The sequence below is a fragment of the Asterias amurensis genome, chromosome 3 (assembly GCF_032118995.1).
Source record: "Asterias amurensis chromosome 3, ASM3211899v1".
NCBI lineage: Eukaryota > Metazoa > Echinodermata > Asteroidea > Forcipulatida > Asteriidae > Asterias > Asterias amurensis.
In genome coordinates, this window is record NC_092650.1 from 23,573,627 (window position 1) to 23,594,879 (window position 21,253).

Below are 21,253 nucleotides of genomic sequence, written 5' to 3' on the forward strand. Positions count from 1 at the left end.
AGATTGATGGTTTTTACAGCTTTCACTACGTAATGTCTACAACATGTTTACTACACATCACTACACATCAATAATATTGAATGCAACATAATATAAATAACTAGGCTTTCGAAAACACATCAACATTTTGCTAACAAATTGCAAGAGAGAATCGTGGGCTCGTTTTAGATTAAGACTATACGAGGGTAAATCACAACAAAATAGCATTATCAGTTATACACTGCTTCTCCACACGGGAACGATAACGACAAGGACAACAACGACAATGACAACGACAAAGGTCGTTCAAACAAGTTAATTTAGGAACGATGGAATTAATATATATTAAAAAGCCGCGGCCTCATTGTTTATTATTATTAATTACCAAGATAATAATCGACAGGTTAGAGTGGTAGCAACTTACACTCATAACAACACTGTGATTTGAATCGACATAATTAAAATGATCCGCCAAACCCCTTTTGTGACGTCAATCGAGGCAGACTTTGCCTGCAATGCGTATAGTAAACACAAGTGCAAAGTACATGTACGTCCAAGTCGTGCGTTAGTACGTTTCAAAAAGTGTTTTTCTGCATTCAGCAGCAATACACCTGGTCGGCATTGCCGGAAAAAAAACAAAAAAATCTTTTTTTGAAACGTACAAACTAACGACTTGGTCCGTACATGTACTTTGCAATTGTGTTTACTCTACGCATTACAGGCAAAGTCTGCCTCGATTCACGTCACGAACAGCGCCCTCTCGGGTCGGGGTCTACTCTTAAATTTGTAACTAACATAACAACTGATTTTTTTAAACTTAGTTAACTGTTCATTCACATTCCACTCATCAAAACACAAATATATTAGTGGCAAAAGCTTTATGTTGAAAAAATACCACTTCCCGGTGACTTTAAAGTCATTATACACTTTCGGAACGGAAAAAAAAAATCACGGATTTACAAGTAACGTTCAGGGTTTACGGAAGGTAATGGTAAAAGACTTATCTTGAAATATTATTCCATGAAATGCTTTACTTTTTGAGAAAACTTTAAAACAATTATCTATTCTCGATATCGAGAATTACGGATTTATAGTAAACACATGTCATGACACGGCGAAACGTGGGGAAACAAGGGTGGGTTTTCCCGTTATTTTCTCCCGACTCCGATGACCGATTGAGCCTAAATTTTCACAGGTTTGTTATTTTATATATAAGTTGTGATACACGAAGTGCTGGCCTTTGGACAATACTGTTTACCGAAAGTGTCCAATGGCTTTAAAAGAGCCATTTTGGTTTCGACGTTTTTCAGAACTGTTATTTCCGTGGTGTTGTTACTGAAAGTTCTACTGCAGGAGTGCGTTTTGGCGACCCCAACCAAAAACTGTTTCTGACGTCATAACCAAAACGGTAACCGAGCTCACAACTCGGTTATCGTTCAGTCTGAACAGCAGAACCAACGACCAACAACCGAAACAGTTTTTGGTTGGGGTCGCCAAAACGCACTCGCAGGTTGCTCTGAACATGATTCCTTAAACTATTTTGTACTCTGTCGGTTTTCACAGGCACGAGGCACTTCCGTGGCACCACAGAACCTACCAGTTATAGTTCATCCAAGCTCGGGTGTAACTATTCAAGGCAACACCATTGCTCCATCGGCGTTCTTCAGTCCTTCCCAACAAAATGTGGTCCTTAATCCTTATAACAAACCGTATCCAGTGGCTGCTCCGATGCCAAACTATGCACCCTCCCCGCAAGTCGCTCAGGGGCCACAACCAATACAGGGTACCACAGCGTACCCACAAGCCACTCAGGGTACCACCACAGCGTACCCACCAACCACTCAAGGTGCCTTACCCTACCCACCACCTTACCAATGTGGTCTGAATTATCGGCCACCTAGTCCGGGTATTGCGCCACAACCTACAGTCGCCTACCCACTACCACCACCCAACCAGGGCGACACTTCTGGGACTTTCTACCCACCGCCAAGTCACGCACTTTACCCGCCATCTGAGAAAACACCAGAGCCCCACCAAGGGGCAGCTAAACAATGACAAACTGGTTTGGGTCGTCAGGTTACCAGACCCAAAAGTCCAATGAAAACGCAGCTTAAGCAGTCCATATTTATAAACAACTTACATCATACAAGACGATAAAACACACAGTGTATAGGTTGCGTAAAAAACATGAATGTTTTAAAGTTTATTAATAAAAAAAAATACTCAAAATTAAATTTGTCATTAATCAAATAAAAGTAGTAAAAAATAAATGGACGGATTTACCAAAATATTTCTTAAAAACAAATGGTGCATTCTGATTGCCTAATGCGTGTGACATCACTAAGGAGGAAAGTTTATTGAAACGAAATTCATAATAAACTTTAATTGGTACTGAGTATATACAATAAATCCGTTTTCATAAATAAGATCTGGGTATTGGTAAGAAACAAAAAAAAATAGTGAAGATCACAGATTTACATAAAACTTGCATGGTACAATGATGATGATAGTAGAAAACATCTCTTGAAATATTTCTGTCTGATATGTCGTATTTGATGAGAAAAAAATCTAACTTCGCGTTTGGAGTTTATCGCTTTAGTGAGCGTTTTATTGATTTTTATTTTTTTATTTGGCATCGATGCAAGGCAAAATTTGTAATCGCTTTTTCACTATTCTGACCAAGATGGCCGATCGATCTCAAACTTCTACAGGTTTGTATAGTTTATGTATAATATGGTGGATTACATAAAGTGATTACACTGCCATCAACTGTTTTGTGAGCCAAAAAAAATAACTATGTAATGTTCCTTTAAACCATTTTCAAACGGAGCTTTATGGACTGGAAGTGGCGCACCCAGGGAAAGGGTGGCCTTTTATGTTTCAAACACCACACCCAACCCTAGCCTCACCCAACCTCAGACCAAAAATGAAGGCCATAAAGAGAGACTTGGGATCACCTGTCTCCCAACCCCCCACTTGGGTTAAACACTTTTTTGGGGTGCGCCACTTTGGTTCTGGGTATAACGTTATACTAGTATATACACCTTTCCCATGAAATATGTAAATTACACATCGGACGTCCTATACGAATTTACACTATGGCAAAATGAGGGGAAATCTTGCCATCTTATGGTGCCGATGGTGGCGTGACGTGTAATATGCGTATGTCTGACTCTATGGCCCTTTTCGAAACCACGGCTTCGGCTTTTGATTCGGCTTCTCAGGCTCCGTCCTCTCGTCTGAAGCCCTGAGCACGTACGCAAAGCGCACGCCAACTTGCCAAAAACAATCGCGGGGCAAAGCTAGCTTCGTAAAGGGCCTACGGCGTTTGCCAACAAAGACCGTCTGTACGCATGCGTGAATGTAATAAGCATATTTCACGGAAAGGCTTGATGGTTGAGACTGATATCTTACAACTATCTAAAGCTAAACACAACAAACTGCAATATAATTCCAGGTATCAAAACAAATACGGTCAATATATGATGCGAGACCTTTACATAAGTGCCGGTTTATTTGAACCAATGGAAGCCGGGGCCCCCATATCAATGTTGACCGTACACGATAAAATTTGAAATATTTCTGGAAAATTGCCCTACTATAATCTGAACGTGCATTAAAAACTATAACTTTATCAAATCACATTTAACTATAAATTTTATTTTAAAAACTAATTTGTATCCCAGCGTTCAAAATTACTTACAAATTAAAGAATTAAGGGTTTTTTTACCAAAGGGCATAAAGTTTAGCATAGTAAAAAAATGAAAATTGTATATCCTAGCGTGCCGATTATATGTTTTTGGTTTTTTTTTTTACCAAATGGGCATAGCTTTTAGCATCATAACATTGTGAAAATTTAACAATAATTATTCAGGTCACGCTTCATAGTGTTGGTTGATTTCATCATCCGTGGTTTATCAACACGTTCACTGTCTCTGGCAACCCTGCCGCATTGACAGCAGTCACTGTCAGGTAGTAGTCTGTATGGGGAACCAGCGGTGATACACGCATACCAGTATCCATTGTCTCTATCCACTGCATGACGTCACTTCCGCCAAGGACGGTACCGAGAGAGACTTCAAAGAACATTGGAGAGGAGGACATGAACATTTCGTCCCAGCTTAAATCAACCAAGGTGCCATTGCCCTGCCATGTCGTGATTAGAAGATTCGAACCTGTAATAGTAAAAGCACAGACCAATCTTTACTTCATACGTGCGACGCCATTCGACGTGTTTCCTCTTGCTCAGAGCTAGCTGTTTCTTGGTTGGTTGATATTGCAGCCTGCAACTCACTAACCATTCGACGTGTTTCCTCTTGCTCAGAGGTGGCTGTTTCTTGGTTGGTTGATACTGCAGCCTGCAACTCACTAACCATTCGACGTGTTTCCTCTTGCTCAGAGGTGGCTGTTTCTTGGTTGGTTGATATTGCAGCCATCGTACGTCTTGTGTCCTCCAGCTCCGATGAAACAGTTTCATGATTATCAGTCATTATTACTTTGAGCTCTTTCACCTGGTCTTGTGTGTTTCTGAGTTCATCTTCAAGAATGACTAGGTAGTTTTCTACAATAAGCCTTAACTCGTCTACCTTACTATTTGTGTCTACATTACATGAAACCGTTCTCTGATGTCTGGAAGCTTCAACTTGTAGTTCAACTTGAGCTTTCACGATCAAAACGACCACGAGCGAACGTGTAAACAACCCCATGTTGCTCAATTAACTGCAACTACAAAACACGACTCTTTCGTTGCTGAATAGAGTAGAAATGTATAGATGAGTGAGCAACAGCCTGTCTGTAGATCATTTTACATTGAACAGATGGTACCCGCATTAAAGTTTGTTTTTCTTCCTGATACGCTGTTAGAGCAACCTGGATTCTTAGGGGAAATAGCCGTTGAACGTTAAAGACACTGGACACTATTGGTTATTGTCAAAGACCAGTCTTCTCACATCTCAACATATGCATAAAATGACAAACCTGTGAAAATTTGAGCTCATTACTGGTCGTCGAAGTTGCGAGATAATATGGAAGAAAAAATACACTTGTCACACGAAGTTGTGTGCTTTCAGTTGCTTGATTTCGAGGGCCTCAAAATCTAATTCTGAGGTCTCGAAATCAAACTCGTGGAAATTTACTTTTTTTTCTCGGAAACTACGTTACTTCAGAGGGAGCCTCTACTCACAATGTTTTATACTATCAGCTCTCCATTACTCGTTACCAGGTAAGGTTTTGTGCTATTAATTATTTTGAGTAATTACCAATAGTGTACACTGCCTTTAAGAGAGACTGACTCGGGAACTATGTAGGTAGGTCAGAGTTCAGAAAGTGTTGTGTGAACAACTTTCAACCAGACTCGATGATTGGTTTTGGACTTGGGCCAGACCCAAAGTTGTTATAATGACGTGTTGACAACGAACCAGATGCAACTCAGTCTGAACATAACCAGGAAAGATGGCTTAACAAGAGATTGATGGTTTTTACAGCTTTCACTACGTAATGTCTACAACATGTTTACTACACATCACTACACATCAATAATATTGAATGCAACATAATATAAATAACTAGGCTTTCGAAAACACATCAACATTTTGCTAACAAATTGCAAGAGAGAATCGTGGGCTCGTTTTAGATTAAGACTATACGAGGGTAAATCACAACAAAATAGCATTATCAGTTATACACTGCTTCTCCACACGGGAACGATAACGACAAGGACAACAACGACAATGACAACGACAAAGGTCGTTCAAACAAGTTAATTTAGGAACGATGGAATTAATATATATTAAAAAGCCGCGGCCTCATTGTTTATTATTATTAATTACCAAGATAATAATCGACAGGTTAGAGTGGTAGCAACTTACACTCATAACAACACTGTGATTTGAATCGACATAATTAAAATGATCCGCCAAACCCCTTTTGTGACGTCAATCGAGGCAGACTTTGCCTGCAATGCGTATAGTAAACACAAGTGCAAAGTACATGTACGTCCAAGTCGTGCGTTAGTACGTTTCAAAAAGTGTTTTTCTGCATTCAGCAGCAATACACCTGGTCGGCATTGCCGGAAAAAAAACAAAAAAATTTTTTTTTGAAACGTACAAACTAACGACTTGGTCCGTACATGTACTTAGCAATTGTGTTTACTCTACGCATTACAGGCAAAGTCTGCCTCGATTCACGTCACGAACAGCGCCCTCTCGGGTCGGGGTCTACTCTTAAATTTGTAACTAACATAACAACTGATTTTTTTAAACTTAGTTAACTGTTCATTCACATTCCACTCATCAAAACACAAATATATTAGTGGCAAAAGCTTTATGTTGAAAAAATACCACTTCCCGGTGACTTTAAAGTCATTATACACTTTCGGAACGGCAAAAAAAATCACGGATTTACAAGTAACTTTCAGGGTTTACGGAAGGTAATGGTAAAAGACTTATCTTGAAATATTATTCCATGAAATGCTTTACTTTTTGAGAAAACTTTAAAACAATTATCAATTCTCGATATCGAGAATTACGGATTTATAGTAAACACATGTCATGACACGGCGAAACGTGGGGAAACAAGGGTGGGTTTTCCCGTTATTTTCTCCCGACTCCGATGACCGATTGAGCCTAAATTTTCACAGGTTTGTTATTTTATATATAAGTTGTGATACACGAAGTGCGGGCCTTTGGACAATACTGTTTACCGAAAGTGTCCAATGGCTTTAAAAGAGCCATTTTGGTTTCGACGTTTTTCAGAACTGTTATTTCCGTGGTGTTGTTACTGAAAGCTCTACTGCAGGAGTGCGTTTTGGCGACCCCAACCAAAAACTGTTTCTGACGTCATAACCAAAACGGTAACCGAGCTCACAACTCGGTTATCGTTCAGTCTGAACAGCAGAACCAACGACCAACAACCGAAACAGTTTTTGGTTGGGGTCGCCAAAACGCACTCGCAGGTCGCTCTGAACATGATTCCTTAAACTATTTTGTACTCGGTCGGTTTTCACAGGCACGAGGTACTTCAGTGGCACCACAGAACCTACCAGTTATAGTTCATCCAAGCTCGGGTGTAACTATTCAAGGCAACACCATTGCTCCATCGGCGTTCTTCAGTCCTTCCCAACAAAATGTGGTCCTTAATCCTTATAACAAACCGTATCCAGTGGCTGCTCCGATGCCAAACTATGCACCCTCCCCGCAAGTCGCTCATCAGGGGCCACAACCAATACAGGGTACCACAGCGTACCCACAAGCCACTCAGGGTACCACCACAGCGTACCCACCAACCACTCAAGGTGCCTTACCCTACCCACCACCTTACCAATGTGGTCTGAATTATCGGCCACCTAGTCCGGGTATTGTACTACAACCTACAGTCGCCTACCCACTACCACCACCCAACCAGGGTGACACTTCTGGGACTTTCTACCCACCGCCAAGTCACGCACTTTACCCGCCATCTGAGAAAACACCAGAGCCCCACCAAGGGGCAGCTAAACAATGACAAACTGGTTTGGGTCGTCAGGTTACCAGACCCAAAAGTCCAATGAAAACGCAGCTTAAGCAGTCCATATTTATAAACAACTTAAATCATACAAGACGATAAAACACACAGTGTATAGGTTGCGTAAAAAACATGAATGTTTTAAAGTTTATTAATAAAAAAAAAATACTCAAAATTAAATTTGTCATTAATCAAATAAAAGTAGTAAAAAATAAATGGACGGATTTACCAAAATATTTTTTAAAACAAATGGTGCATTCTGATTGCCTAATGCGTGTGACATCACTAAGGAGGAAAGTTTATTGAAACGAAATTCATAATAAACTTTAATTGGTACTGAGTATATACAATAAATCCGTTTTCATAAATAAGATCTGGGTATTGGTAAGAAACAAAAAAAATAGTGAAGATCACAGATTTACATAAAACTTGCATGGTACAATGATGATGTTAGTAGAAAACGTCTCTTGAAATATTTCTGTCTGATATGTCGTATTTGATGAGAAAAAAAATCTAACTTCGCGTTTGGAGTTTATCGCTTTAGTGAGCGTTTTATTGATTTTTATTTTTTTATTTGGCATCGATGCAAGGCAAAATTTGTAATCGCTTTTTCACTATTCTGACCAAGATGGCCGATCGATCTCAAACTTCTACAGGTTTGTATAGTTTATGTATAATATGGTGGATTACATAAAGTGCTTACACTGCCATCAACTGTTTTGTGAGCAAAAAACAATAACTATGTAATGTTCCTTTAAACCATTTTCAAACGGAGCTTTATGGACTGGAAGTGGCGCACCCAGGGAAAGGGTGGCCTTTTATGTTTCAAACACCATTTTCTGAAGCAGCACTTTAAAGGAAGAAGTTTGGTTTGTTATTTACACAGGGTCTTTCATTGTTTTTACACAAGTATGTATTGCTGTTACAACTATAGATAGTTAAGGTGGTTTTTAACCCAAACTGGTATTAAATACTAATTTGTCCTTAATAAAAGATAACATTTGTTGAAGTGAGCATCTAACATTCAAACTTGTCGTTATATTGTGTTTGTGGTGTTCTTGTTAAATTCGAAAAGGGTGTATAGTTTTTATTTTATTCAAGTAAAACTCTCCAAATGTCAAGGCACGACCCGTTTGTAAAAAGTGTGGGTTTTGTTTAAATAATTAAAAAACAGGATTTGCTATTATTATTTTTTCACGATTCAAGCTTAGATGGGGTTGTCTTTGAAGCTATTATTTTGTTTGGTAATTTTTTAATTTTTTTTTAATGTTGCCATTTGCATTTTTTGTACTAGAATTAGTATAAAAGTATAAACAAATTCAAAAATGAGTACACAGCCCCAGTTATTGGGTCTAGTTATGAAATACAACTATGTCATGGGACAGATAAAAAATTGATCTGCATATAGGTTGCATGTTAATGCATTTTTTGTTTTGTAGTAACTTTATATAATATGGAATGCCAAAGAGGCATTTAATAATCGGTAAGGTCTTTTGCAACCGGTGATTAAATTTGTCATCGGTGATGGTCTTAGGTCATCGGTGATCAACTTCAGCAATCGGTGATGCATATATTCAAGATCGGTGATGGTCCAAGTTGCAATCGGTGGTCAACTTTAGCAATCGGTGTCTGCATATTCAAGATCGGTGATGTTCTTTCGCCATTGGTGATCAACTTTAGCAATCGGTGATGGTCTTTCGCAATCGTTAAAGGAACGTTACAGATTTGGTAAGAAACAAAAACTGTGAAGATCACAGATTTACATAAAATTTACACGGTGAATGATCGATGATATCGATGATAATGGTAGAAAACATCCCTTGAGATATTACTGTAGGACGCAAGCCTCGTGCGTCTTGGAACATTGGAACCCGTTAGTGAGTGCGCCATAGATATAGAATATAATACATTATCTATGGAGTGCGCGAGTTTGTTCCATAGATATAGAATTAAGTTGTTATATTCTATATCTATGGTTTGTTCACGCGATACACGCGTGCGTAATGCGTTTTATGCGTCGTGTTTCTGATGAACTTTACGCTTGCGTATGGCGTACCACCGGCGTTGCCTGTTTATGTCAACACATTTTTTTTCATCATTCTTTTTTCCTTGTATTTTCGTATATTAAATTTTACAGATTTATTTACCCAGCGTCTGGCTTCCTTGTAAGTTCCGGTCATAGAGCTATATATATTGACTAGAGCGCTAACACCCCGTTATACACGCACTAAGGTTTTGAAGCCGTGTGGGCGCATCTATGTATATGTACAAACCAATACAAAAGCTTGAAATAGACCCTTCCCATGAAATATGTAAATTGCACAAAGCGCGTGCGCACTAACGTTTTGGTTGGCAAAATGAGGGAACATCGCGCTGTTTTGTACACGGCTAATGGGTGCGTGACGCAGACGCGATTGCGCGTCTGCTTAGTGCACAACAGGGTCTGTACGCATGCGTGAATGTAAGCATATTTCATGGGAAGGGTCCATTGTGTACGGCAATTGTACGACGGAAAATTATCAGTAGCAATTTTCCTAGAGAGTCGTGTTGATCCAGCCGAAGATTACTCGAGTTTGGAGTTCCACGGTTCGATATCCAGGGCTGTGATGTTCAATTCATTTTAAACTCCGTCAAATAATAAAATTAATGACGGTGGACGGAAATTTATCAGTAGGAATTTTTCTCTGGGTCGAGTTTGTCCAGCGAAATTGTTTTGACTTAAAGGCACCTAGAAATATATTTTTTTTTTTCTTTAAACATTAGAGTAGATGTTCCTGAACAATAAAATAATTTTTTGAGTAATTGTTTTCGACGATTTATATGTTTAACAAATTAAATAAAGATGTGGGGGTGACTCCGCCTACCCCTTTTGTGACGTCAATCGAGGAAGACTTTGCCTCGATCGAACATACGTACGTGCAAGTACATTCAAGTCCTGGACGTGAGTTTGTACGTTTGAAAAAGTTTTTTTCTTGCATTTTCCCGGCAATGTCAACCAGGTGTATTGCTGCTGAATGCAGCAAAACAACTAAAGATGGTGTCAGTTTACCAAGTTGTCCGGTCCGACGTCTTTTCCAGCGCTGTGCGGCAAACACTTCGAGCCGTTGTGCTTCGAGAATCCGGAATACACCACACATTTTGACATGAAGAGAAAAGTTCTTTTCTAAAACATGACGCCATCCCAATAATTTTTCCAACTAGTGGGGAAGTCGAAGAAGGTACCTGAAAGACGTAACGAACCTAAAGAAGCATTTGCCTTACGTGAAAAAATCAGGTATTGTTTTAACTTTGAGGGCGTTTTTAGCTTGCGCCAAGCGTCAATATGCTGTGTTGGCACTGCATGCGATTCATCGCGCCTCAAATGACGTCACGAACAGCGCCCTCTCGGGTCGGGCTTTTTTCCAATTTGTAAATAACATGGAAACTAATTTATGTTAACCTTAGTTAGTTGTTTATTCATATTCCACTCAACTCATCAAAACACATATTTTAGTGACAAAAGCTTTATTTTGACAAAATACCACTTCCAGGTGACCTTAACATTTTCAAAATTGATGGGGGACAGAACAATTTTATCAGTGTGAATTTTCCTAGATTATTCTAAAAGTCGAGTGCTGCCCATTGGAGGATTGTTCAAAATCTATGCTGGTCCCAGGAGGGTGGTGGCAAAATCGACTTTTAAAGGGGTGGGGATCCTCATCCCTCAAATTAAACAAGTTTTCAGAGTGTTTTAAATGAGGTACCGGAACTTAATAGGAACTGGGCGATTGATGACCTAAAAAAATAATGGGCAACAACTTTAATTGCACTTCCGTTGCGACTACAAGAATTTATTTTACTTCCTCATGCACTGGACTAAACACTCATGTCAAGTTTCAGATTTTGCCTTAAAGGCAGTGGACACTATTGGTAATCACTCAAAATAATTATTAGTATAAAACCTTTCTTGAATACTAGTAATGGGGAGAGGTAAAACATCGTGAGAAGCGGCTCCCTCTGAAGTAATGTAGTTTATTAGAAAGAAGTAATTTTCTACGAATTTGGTTTCGAGACCTCAGATTTAAAATTTGAGATACACCAAGTGAGAAGACTAGTCGTGCCCGATGTCTTTAAACTTTGGGAAAATGCGAGAGAGTGTGGGAGAGAGGGGCCACCATGTGCATCCCCGTAAAAAAAAAAATTGTTTTGCAAGTTTGATGATCACACTTTTATTTTTAGATTTTGAAATTTCGCAAATTTTCTGCTTGTGTTGCTTATAATGTTTCTGGTTCAAGGATTTGGGTGCTTTTTCAAAATGTCCATAGATTTACATTAAACTCGCAGGGTTTAGAGATACTGATAGTGGAAAGCTTCCCTTCAAATATTACTAACTGCAGGTGCTGTAGTTTTTGAGAAATGAGTAAAACAATGTAATGAAAATACGTTTGTAAATGCTTAAAATAATTTTGGTCTCATGAGACGAAAATTATTTTCATGACATTGTTTTACTCATTATCCCAAAACTACACCACAGCACGTAATATTTTCAGGGAAGCTTTCTACTATCGTTATCTTCAAACTGTGTAAGTTTAGTGTAAATCTGTGGACATCGTGTTTTTTGTCCTACAAAAAGTACATACACCCTTTTTAAAGCCATTGGACCCTTTCGGTACAGAAAAAAATAAAAGTTCACAGATTTAAAAATAATTTACAGGGTTTATAGAAGGTAATGGTGAAAGACTTCTCTTGAAATAATTAGTCCATGAAATGCTTTACTTTTTGAGAAAACAGTAAAACAATATAAATTCTCGTTAGCGAGAATTACGAATTTATTTTAAACACATGTCATGACACGGCGAAACGCGCGGAAACAAGAGTGGGTTTTCCCGTTATTTTCTCCCGACTCCGATGACCGATTGAGCCTAAATTTTCACAGGTTTGTTGTTTTAAATATAAGTTGTGATACACGAAGTGTGGGACTTGGACAATACTGTTTACCGAAAGTGTATAATGGCTTTAATATAACAAACGCGAAGTTGTGCAGCATTGAACGTTTGGTATTACTTACCCCTCTCTCAATCAACCCCCTCCCCCTCCCCCTCTCGTCTCTCTTTGTTGTTTAGTTGAAATTTTACCGGGGAAGTGCCCCTCCATCTTGACCCAGCATGCATGCATCATCAACGAAGCTTTCAATAATAAAGTACGCTTTTGGTTTTACTAGGTGTATCTCAACATATAAAACACGTAACAAACCTGTGGAATTGTTAGCTCAATTTGTCGTCGAATTGGCGAGATAACAATGGAAGAAAAAACACCTTGGGCCGATTTCACAAAGAGTTAGGACTATTATACAAATATTGACTGCTTCGAGTGCTATGGTTAAAACTATGACTCCCGAGGTGATCCCCGGAGCGTTCTATTTTCCCGAGGCGAAGCCGAAGGAAAATAGAACGCTCCGGGGATCACCGAGGGAGTCATAGTTTTTAACCATTGCACGAGTAAAAGCAGTCAATATTTGTTTTATAACACCCCAAACATTTCTAAATACTGTACTGTTATTATTAAGTTACAGACCTGAATGCTACAATCCACGGACGACGCGAATACAGATTGCAAACACTTTTACTTACTGTGTTGCATGTAGTGTCGTGCAATCCGAAATGGTTACAGACTATTAATTTATCATCCTCGTACACGCAACGGACGTCTGGGTACTGCACGCCTGTGCTAGTCTGTCGGACTAGCGCACGGCGCCGTGTGCTAGTCTTCGGGCTAGCGCATGGCAAACCGACGCACTATCACACGGCCGTCGTCAAGCAAAACTAAGACATGTCATGTGACGCGCTCTAAACCAATGAGCAGCCAGAATACTTGCAAGTGGTGTTATAATATAATGGCTCTATGGACTAGTATTATCTCGAGTTAGGACCAGTTACTCGTCCTAACTTAGGACTATCCATGCAATTTGTATATCTCCTATAGGACTAGTCCTAAGTTAGGACTAGTCCTAACTCTTTGTGAAATCGACCCCTTGTCACACGAAGTTATGTGCTTTCAGACGCTTGACTTATAGAGACCTCAAAGTTTAATTTTGAGGTCTTGAAATCAAATTCATTATATTAGTGAATAATTACCTCTTTCTCGAATAAAACGTCACTTCATAGGTAGTCGTGTCTCACAATGTTTTAACCTATCACCCTCTCTCCATTGATAAGTACGTTTTTATGCTAACAGAGTACCAAAAAATAATCAAATATATATAATTTGGTAACAGAGTACCAAAAAAGGTAATCAAAAATAGTGTCTTAAAATGATTATGTAAAAGACTATCCCGCCTAAGGACGAAGGATGATGATGATGATGATGTAAAAGTTAATATGATTATATATGTAAATGATGATGTAAAGTAATATGATTATATAAGAGTTAAAAATGATTATGTAAAAGTGATACGCATGATTCATATACCGGTGCGACACCAACGGGTCGTGCACGGTGCGGATTCGCTTCAAAGCCTTGGTCTCACTCAGTATTGATGTGGATGGTCAAGTAATCCGCCATGGCCAACGGTCCAGCTGGAAACAATAACAAGAAAATAAAATGAAAGGCTCGGGAAAAAAAGCACCCTGTGAGAAAGCATCATATTTTTTTCCAATTGTGCTGATAAAGCGTGTCTTTTTAACACAAAGCGTGTTTTTCATTACCACACGTTTTTGTTTTGCAAATGGTTTTGACAATAATGTTGTTGTTTCAGTGTCAACTACTCAAACTACTTAGGTTCCGCAGACTTCCGTCCCAACCTGGCCAGAGGCTACACACTAATCATTATTTATTTTTAGTGAAACAAGAAATCATTGTTCGTTCCCGATGCGTGCTATCTGCTCGTAGACACGCTATAACGATTAATGGGAGATTTTGGAACGCTAGGTGGCAGCAGATGCGTGTATTATGCCGGTTGCTTATACACATGGATTATGTAGACCGCCCATCTTTTTTTGCCACGTCACAGCCCGAGTTTTTGCCAACCCAGGTTGGAAAACTATGGAAACCTTTAATGCAAATCAAAAACAGATCGCTACTGTTTGTTACAATGTACAAAACTATTCAAACATTGTGTTCATTTTGCTGAAAACAAAACAACTACTTATGGGAGGTATTTTATTTAGTAGCAGGTTTACAGAAAATGTTGAATTTGGTTAAAACATAATATTTTAAAACGATTGGGTGTTTTACTAACATGCGGCCGGCCGTCAATGCCAACCAAGGCAACACAAAAGAAAGGTTTATTATACTGACGAGACTTTCCCCATAGTAAACATGTATATAAACAGAGCACCAGTCTACTTTAAAAAGTGCGCGTATAGATTTGATAGTTGCAACGGCTGGAAAAGCGGATACGCTTTTAAAATAATGTTTATCTTCATAGATTCTTAACACTAAATTACGTAAACGTTGAGCCGGTGTAACCCTTTAAGACATTAGTTGTTATAGTTTTACCGTTTGATGTACCAACATTCCAGTTGATATTTCCTTGTCTGCTGTACAGTAAGACCGGATAACTTCTGAAGGATCGTTCCCATTGGCAAATGCCATCTGAATCTAGCACCACCATCCAGCCATAGTCCAAAAGGCAGCCGTTATAGATCTTATTGATGAAGAACCGTCGACGAGACGATCCACTAAAGTTTGCGTGACAAGAGAAACGAGAAAGGAATTCTGATACCAACAGTAGCTTATTTATATATACCCACAATAATGGGAGAGGTTGATAGTACAAAACATTGTGAGAAACAGCTCCCTCTGAAGTGACGTAGATTTCGAGAAAGAAGTAGTTTTCCCACGAAATTGAGTTCTCGAAATCAAGCATCAGAAAGCACACAACTTTGTGTGACAATGGTGTTTTTTCTGTCATTACTATCTCGCAACTTCGATGACCGATTGAGCTGAAATTTTCACAGGTTTGTTATTTTATGCATATGTTGAGATACACCAACTGTGAAGACTAGTCTTTGACAATTACAAATAGTGTACATTGTCTTTAAAAGTATAATTCAAGCAGACGTATATTTTGTTTAGCAATGAATGAGTCAGCTTTAGCTATATCAGCCCATGTCTCAGCCTGAACATCTGACGTCAAACTTCGAGGCTCGTGAATAACGCCAGTAAAAGCGTGGAGGAAGGAAGAGAAGGAGCTCAAACGAAGGGACTTCAAAAGTCGAACCCATGGTACCGCGGTCGTTTAACGACACCTCGGAATCACCCACATACCTTACACAGACAATGACCGACCTGGCGTATGTGAGTTTGCGCGTGCGCACTGGTTCTTCACTCAACTATTGTGTCGTATGTCGTATGGATATAATACAAAAAACAACTTTTTTGAGACCTGTTAAAAATTGTGTACATACACTTGTGCTCACCAAATCGAAAAACACATTTGAACACCAACCACCCTCGTGTGCTAATACCCACAGTTTGAACCACCGCTAGTGACCGGAAAGTCACAAATGCTAAAGACAATGCTAAAGAGAGGAGGCAAACAGATCCAGCATCTTTTCTTGCCGTAAAACTTTTTATTGAAGAAACAGAAATGCATAGTATATCCCGTCCTACTCTTTGTGTAACTTCACTCCATAACTCGTCATCTCATCTGTTTTATTTTGTTATAAACTATTATTAGCATACTCTTTCTGGTTACTTTTCGAATGTTTCAGAACATTATTTCTCCGTCTTTTATTCAGTGTTTAAATTTTCAAGCGTTTGTTTCAGTCACAGTTCAAATTTGACTGAAACGAACGCTTGTGTGTATGCGTTCTTGTTATGGAGTTTAAAATAAAACAATGTATGCGACGTGCCGAGCTGACCACCATCATGTGTACGTACCTACTGGCCCAAATATCCCCAAAGATAGAGAAGTAGTTCATGTTTGTCGTTGTTGTCAGGTCACTCCATGGAGAGGATACAAGGCGCTCCTTGGCGAACCAGCTCGTAATGTCAGAGTCCACTCCATTGAATACCAATTCAACTTTGACCCCAGTCTGGTCGTACAAGGACAACTTGACCTGGACAGAGATTCAAGTTAAACAGGATTGTATCATCGAAAGACAAAAAAACAAAAAACATGTTGCGTAAATCGCACTGATCCACGCACACTTCTAACAAACAGGCTCAAAAGATTATAAGCCCATTAGGAAATGCATTGAGCTAGTTATTGTCATATGAACATTCGTCCTGCACTACGAAAAGGTCGTTAGATACCCCCAGGGGAATCCGCCTGGTCCTCTCAAAATTCGAAACCTCAGCTGAGGTATCGAATTCAAGCAGCCGAAAGCACACAACTTGTGATGCAAGGGTGTTTTTTCTTCCATTATTCTCTCGCAACTTCGACGACAAATTGAGTTTAAATATTAATACAGATTTGTAATTTTATGCATTATGTTGAGAAACACCAAGTGTGAGAAGACAGGTCTTTGACAATTACCAAAGGTGTCCAGTGCCTTTAAGCTTACGTCGCTGCATGTTTATAAATTAACTCATAATTGTATCAAATAAAATCACTGTTTCTGAAAAGCAAGTACATGTCTGTTTTCGGATACAGACAGGGGACCAGTCTATTCCCTCACCTGCTTGATGTTCAACTGTCCATTTTTCCAAGAATTGTACAATATGTTGTTCCGATAGTTCCCGCTGTTCTCTGAGCCGCACTCCAAGATTGAGTCAGTCCACAGGTCATACATATTAAATCCCGTCCCAGCAACCCCTTTGAAGACCAACTGCCATCCACACTCTGAGTAGAAAAGGTGATGTTATTAAAAACAATCATAAATTAACGAACAAGAAAGGCTTTTTGTTATTTAAAAAATAAATAATAATCCCGCATTCCGCAAAAGGTCGATTGGGGTGTAGTTCATGGCTCGACTTGTAAGCAAAATATCGGCACTCGCGGAAATTCTGCGCTTACGCCAAGCATATTTCAGTTAGCAAGGAATTTTGGCTTGTGAGCGTGTGACTCCATGTTGTGATAGGTATTCTACACTTATACAGCATTTAAACCACTTCTCCTAGCTTTATAGTACCTCTGTGCAGTATATATTTCTGATGTTTTTGGACTATCTGGCTCAAAATATATGTTACATTACATTACAAAACGATTTGGACTTTTCCTTTTTTTATTGTTTGTTACTTTCAACCACACACCCTGTATACATACCAGTGCAGATTACACCAGCATCTTCACTGTGACCACAGTTGTCAATTGTGCTATATGAGCATTGGGCAATGTTGGTCTCTGTTCCGGTACAAGCAACATCATCCATAACTATGTCTCCACTACCCTGACCAAAGTAGGCTGACGATTTGGCTGATAGTGCACTTGAATAGCCAAGTTGTGTACACACCACTGTAGCGTCATTGATGCCCCATTGGTCATCACACACTGTTCCCCATGCACCGTTTACATACACCTCAACACGGCCTTCTGAGCTAGAGCTTCCACCAACAAGTCGCACAGAAAACGAACCTGTTCAGTTAATGAGTTACAAAATAACAATAACTGATGTTTTCAAACGTTCATTTGAAAAGAGCACAATGATAAGTTGGTGCTTCCTCCAACAAGTCTTATTGAGAACTCATCTACACACCGTATGCAAACAAAATAACACACATTCCGTTATCAGGAGCTACAATGTTCAGTTTACCTTGAATATGTAACGAAGGGAGCATGATGCAACACATTCTAAAAGGATCAGGGTCTTTTTTGAAATACAAAACACAATTTCCACAGGGTTTTTGAAGACAATGATATAAGAAGGCTTCACCTAAAATAAAAAACTATTACTTGCTGAAGTGCTGTAGTTTTTGAGAATGAGTAAATGCAATGGAGAGCTGTTGATAGTATAAAACATAATTTTGAGGTCTCAAAATCAAGCATCTGAAAACACACAACTTTGTGTGACACATGTGTTTTTTCTTCCATTATTATCTCACAACTTTGATGACCAATTGACCTCAAACTTTCACAGGTTTGTTATTGTATGCATATGTTGAGATACAGCAAGTGAGGAGACTGGTCTTTAGTGATCAGAGTCTTTAAGAGCTGTATCTTGCTTCTCTCTAAAAGCTTAATGTTTATAATATGTAAAAACAATTCTGTACAGCGTTTTGAGATTTTCTTTTTGCAAGAAGCTTTTCAAAAAATGTTTATTATTACTATTATAATTGTGAATTGATTTTTATATTGGTAATGAGCAATGGAGAGCTGTTGATGGTATAAAACAGTGTAAGAATTGAAACGGCTCCCTCTGAAGTATCGTAGTTTTCGAGAAAGAAGTATTTTTCAACTTAAATGATTGAATTGAATTGAATTGGAGACTTCAGCTGAGGTCTCGAAATCAGGCGTCTGAAAGCACACAACTTGTGCGACAAGGGTGTTTTTTCTTTCCTTATTCTCTTGCAACTTCTACGACTATTTGACTCCCTTATTTCACAGGTTTGTTATTCTATGCATTATTTTTTTACTGTCGAGTTACACCAAGTGAAAACACTGGTCTTTGACAATTACTGAAGGCGTCCAGTGCCTTTAAACATACAAACTGTCTTAATGTAAAAGAGTGAAAAAACACTCCTTTTGTCCGCCATACCACTCTTGCAAACAGCCATATGACGAAAAACTCTTTTTAGAGTGAAAGACGGGTACTTTCAACTCAATTTAGAGTGAGGTTTGTTCCACGTTCACTCAAAAAGAGTAACACAGATTGACTTTCACTCTCAAAAGAGCGGAAGTGATACCACTCGGAGTGAAAACACCCTTGTCGTCGCACTTTTGTGTACGAGTAAATTTGAACGCATGTTTATAATGGACAGTTTAAGGTGTAATGCTTACGATCTAGTGTGGGGGCGAGTACGTTTCGAATGGTGATTAAATAGACCCCTTGCATAATGTCGCCACTGAGGTCCATAAAGGGCCATCTTTGGCGGAGAGTAATGCGCAGCGCGTCACCGCGCGTTGATAGATTGACATTAAAGGTGACCGCCAATGCTAGGGGTCTTTGGTGTACAACAGTCTCCCCTCAACAAAGTCTTGGATATTTAAGAGGTAGTGTTGTCTGCTTGTGTCTATTTCTACCTCCATGGTTTAACCACGATTGTGAGCAAACAAAACCTACCATGGATCTTCGTCAACCTAGATACTGATTCCTGGAGCTCTTCCACCTGACGCCCAATGACTCCCATTTCACGTCTTGTGTCTTCTAACTGAAGTGCTGTGTTTCTTAGTGCGACAGTTACCTTTTGTTGGTTGGTCGAAACTGCAGTCTGCAACTCACTAACCATTCGACGTGTTTCCTCTTGCTCAGAGGTGGCTGTTTCTTGGTTGGTTGATACTGCACCCTGCAACTCACTAACCATTCGACGTGTTTCCTCTTGCTCAGAGGTGGCTGTTTCTTGGTTGGTTGATACTGCGACCTGTAACTCACTAACCATTCGACGTGTTTTCTTTTGCGCAGAGGTGGCTGTTTCTTGGTTGGTTGATATTGCAGTCTGCAACTCACTAACCATTCGACGTGTTTCCTCTTGCTCAGAGGTGGCTGTTTCTTGGTTGGTTGATACTGCACCCTGCAACTCACTAACCATTCGACGTGTTTCCTCTTGCTCAGAGGTGGCTGTTTCTTGGTTGGTTGATACTGCGACCTGTAACTCACTAACCATTCGACGTGTTTTCTTTTGCTCAGAGGTGGCTGTTTCTTGGTTGGTTGATATTGCAGTCTGCAACTCACTAACCATTCGACGTGTTTCCTCTTGCTCAGAGGTGGCTGTTTCTTGGTTGGTTGATACTGCACCCTGCAACTCACTAACCATTCGACGTGTTTCCTCTTGCTCAAAGGTGGCTGTTTCTTGGTGTGTCGCTACTGCACCCTGCAACTCACTAACCATTCGACGTGTTTCCTCTTGCTCAGAGCTAGCTGTTTCTTGGTTGGTTGATATTGCAGCCTGCAACTCACTAACCATTCGACGTGTTTCCTCTTGCTCAGAGGTGGCTGTTTCTTGGTTGGTTGATACTGCAGCCTGCAACTCACTAACCATTCGACGTGTTTCCTCTTGCTCAGAGGTGGCTGTTTCTTGGTTGGTTGATATTGCAGCCATCGTACGTCTTGTGTCCTCCAGCTCCGATGAAACAGTTTCATTCATTAATACTTTAAGCTCTTTCACCAGGTCTTGTGTGTTTCCGAGTTCATCTTCAAGAATGACTAGGTAGTTTTCTACAATAAGCCTTAACTCGTCTACCTTACTATTTGTGTCTACATTACATGAAACCGTTCTCTGATGTCTGGAAGCTTCAACTTGTAGTTCAACTTGAGACTTCACGATCAAAACGACCAAGAGCGAACGTGTAAACAACCCCATGTTGCTCAATTAACTGCAACTACAAAACACGACTCTTTCGTTGCTGAATAGAGTAGAAATGTATAGATGAGTGAGCAACAGCCTGTCTGTAGATCATTTTACATTGAACAGATGGTACCCGCATTAAAGTTTGTATTTCTTCCTGATACGCTGTTAGAGCAACCTGGATTCTTAGGGGAAATAGCCGTTGAACGTTAAAGACACTGGACACTATTGGTTATTGTCAAAGACCAGTCTTCTCACATCTCAACATATGCATAAAATGACAAACCTGTGAAAATTTGAGCTCATTACTGGTCGTCGAAGTTGCGAGATAATATGGAAGAAAAAATACACTTGTCACACGAAGTTGTGTGCTTTCAGTTGCTTGATTTCGAGGGCCTCAAAATCTAAT

General features: G+C 39.5%; 2 protein-coding genes across 2 annotated transcripts; both read right to left on the reverse strand.

Annotated features, from left to right (window-relative positions):
* Positions 1 to 2,040: 2,040 nt before the first annotated feature.
* Positions 2,041 to 5,187, reverse strand: LOC139934519 (uncharacterized). The gene is made up of 2 exons (XM_071928775.1): positions 4,278 to 5,187; positions 2,041 to 4,154 (listed from the first exon to the last, which is right to left on the reverse strand). Exons 1-2 carry the CDS (start codon positions 4,683 to 4,685, stop codon positions 4,140 to 4,142), a joined length of 423 nt encoding a protein of 140 aa, XP_071784876.1. The 5' UTR covers positions 4,686 to 5,187; the 3' UTR covers positions 2,041 to 4,139.
* Positions 5,188 to 12,925: 7,738 nt separating this feature from the next.
* On the reverse strand, positions 12,926 to 20,877 carry LOC139935089 (uncharacterized). Its single transcript, XM_071929547.1, has 7 exons — positions 20,378 to 20,877; positions 19,623 to 19,930; positions 17,669 to 17,977; positions 17,082 to 17,245; positions 16,342 to 16,520; positions 14,956 to 15,137; positions 12,926 to 14,033 (listed from the first exon to the last, which is right to left on the reverse strand). Exons 1-7 carry the CDS (start codon positions 20,857 to 20,859, stop codon positions 13,981 to 13,983), a joined length of 1,677 nt encoding a protein of 558 aa, XP_071785648.1. The 5' UTR covers positions 20,860 to 20,877; the 3' UTR covers positions 12,926 to 13,980.
* Positions 20,878 to 21,253: the final 376 nt, after the last annotated feature.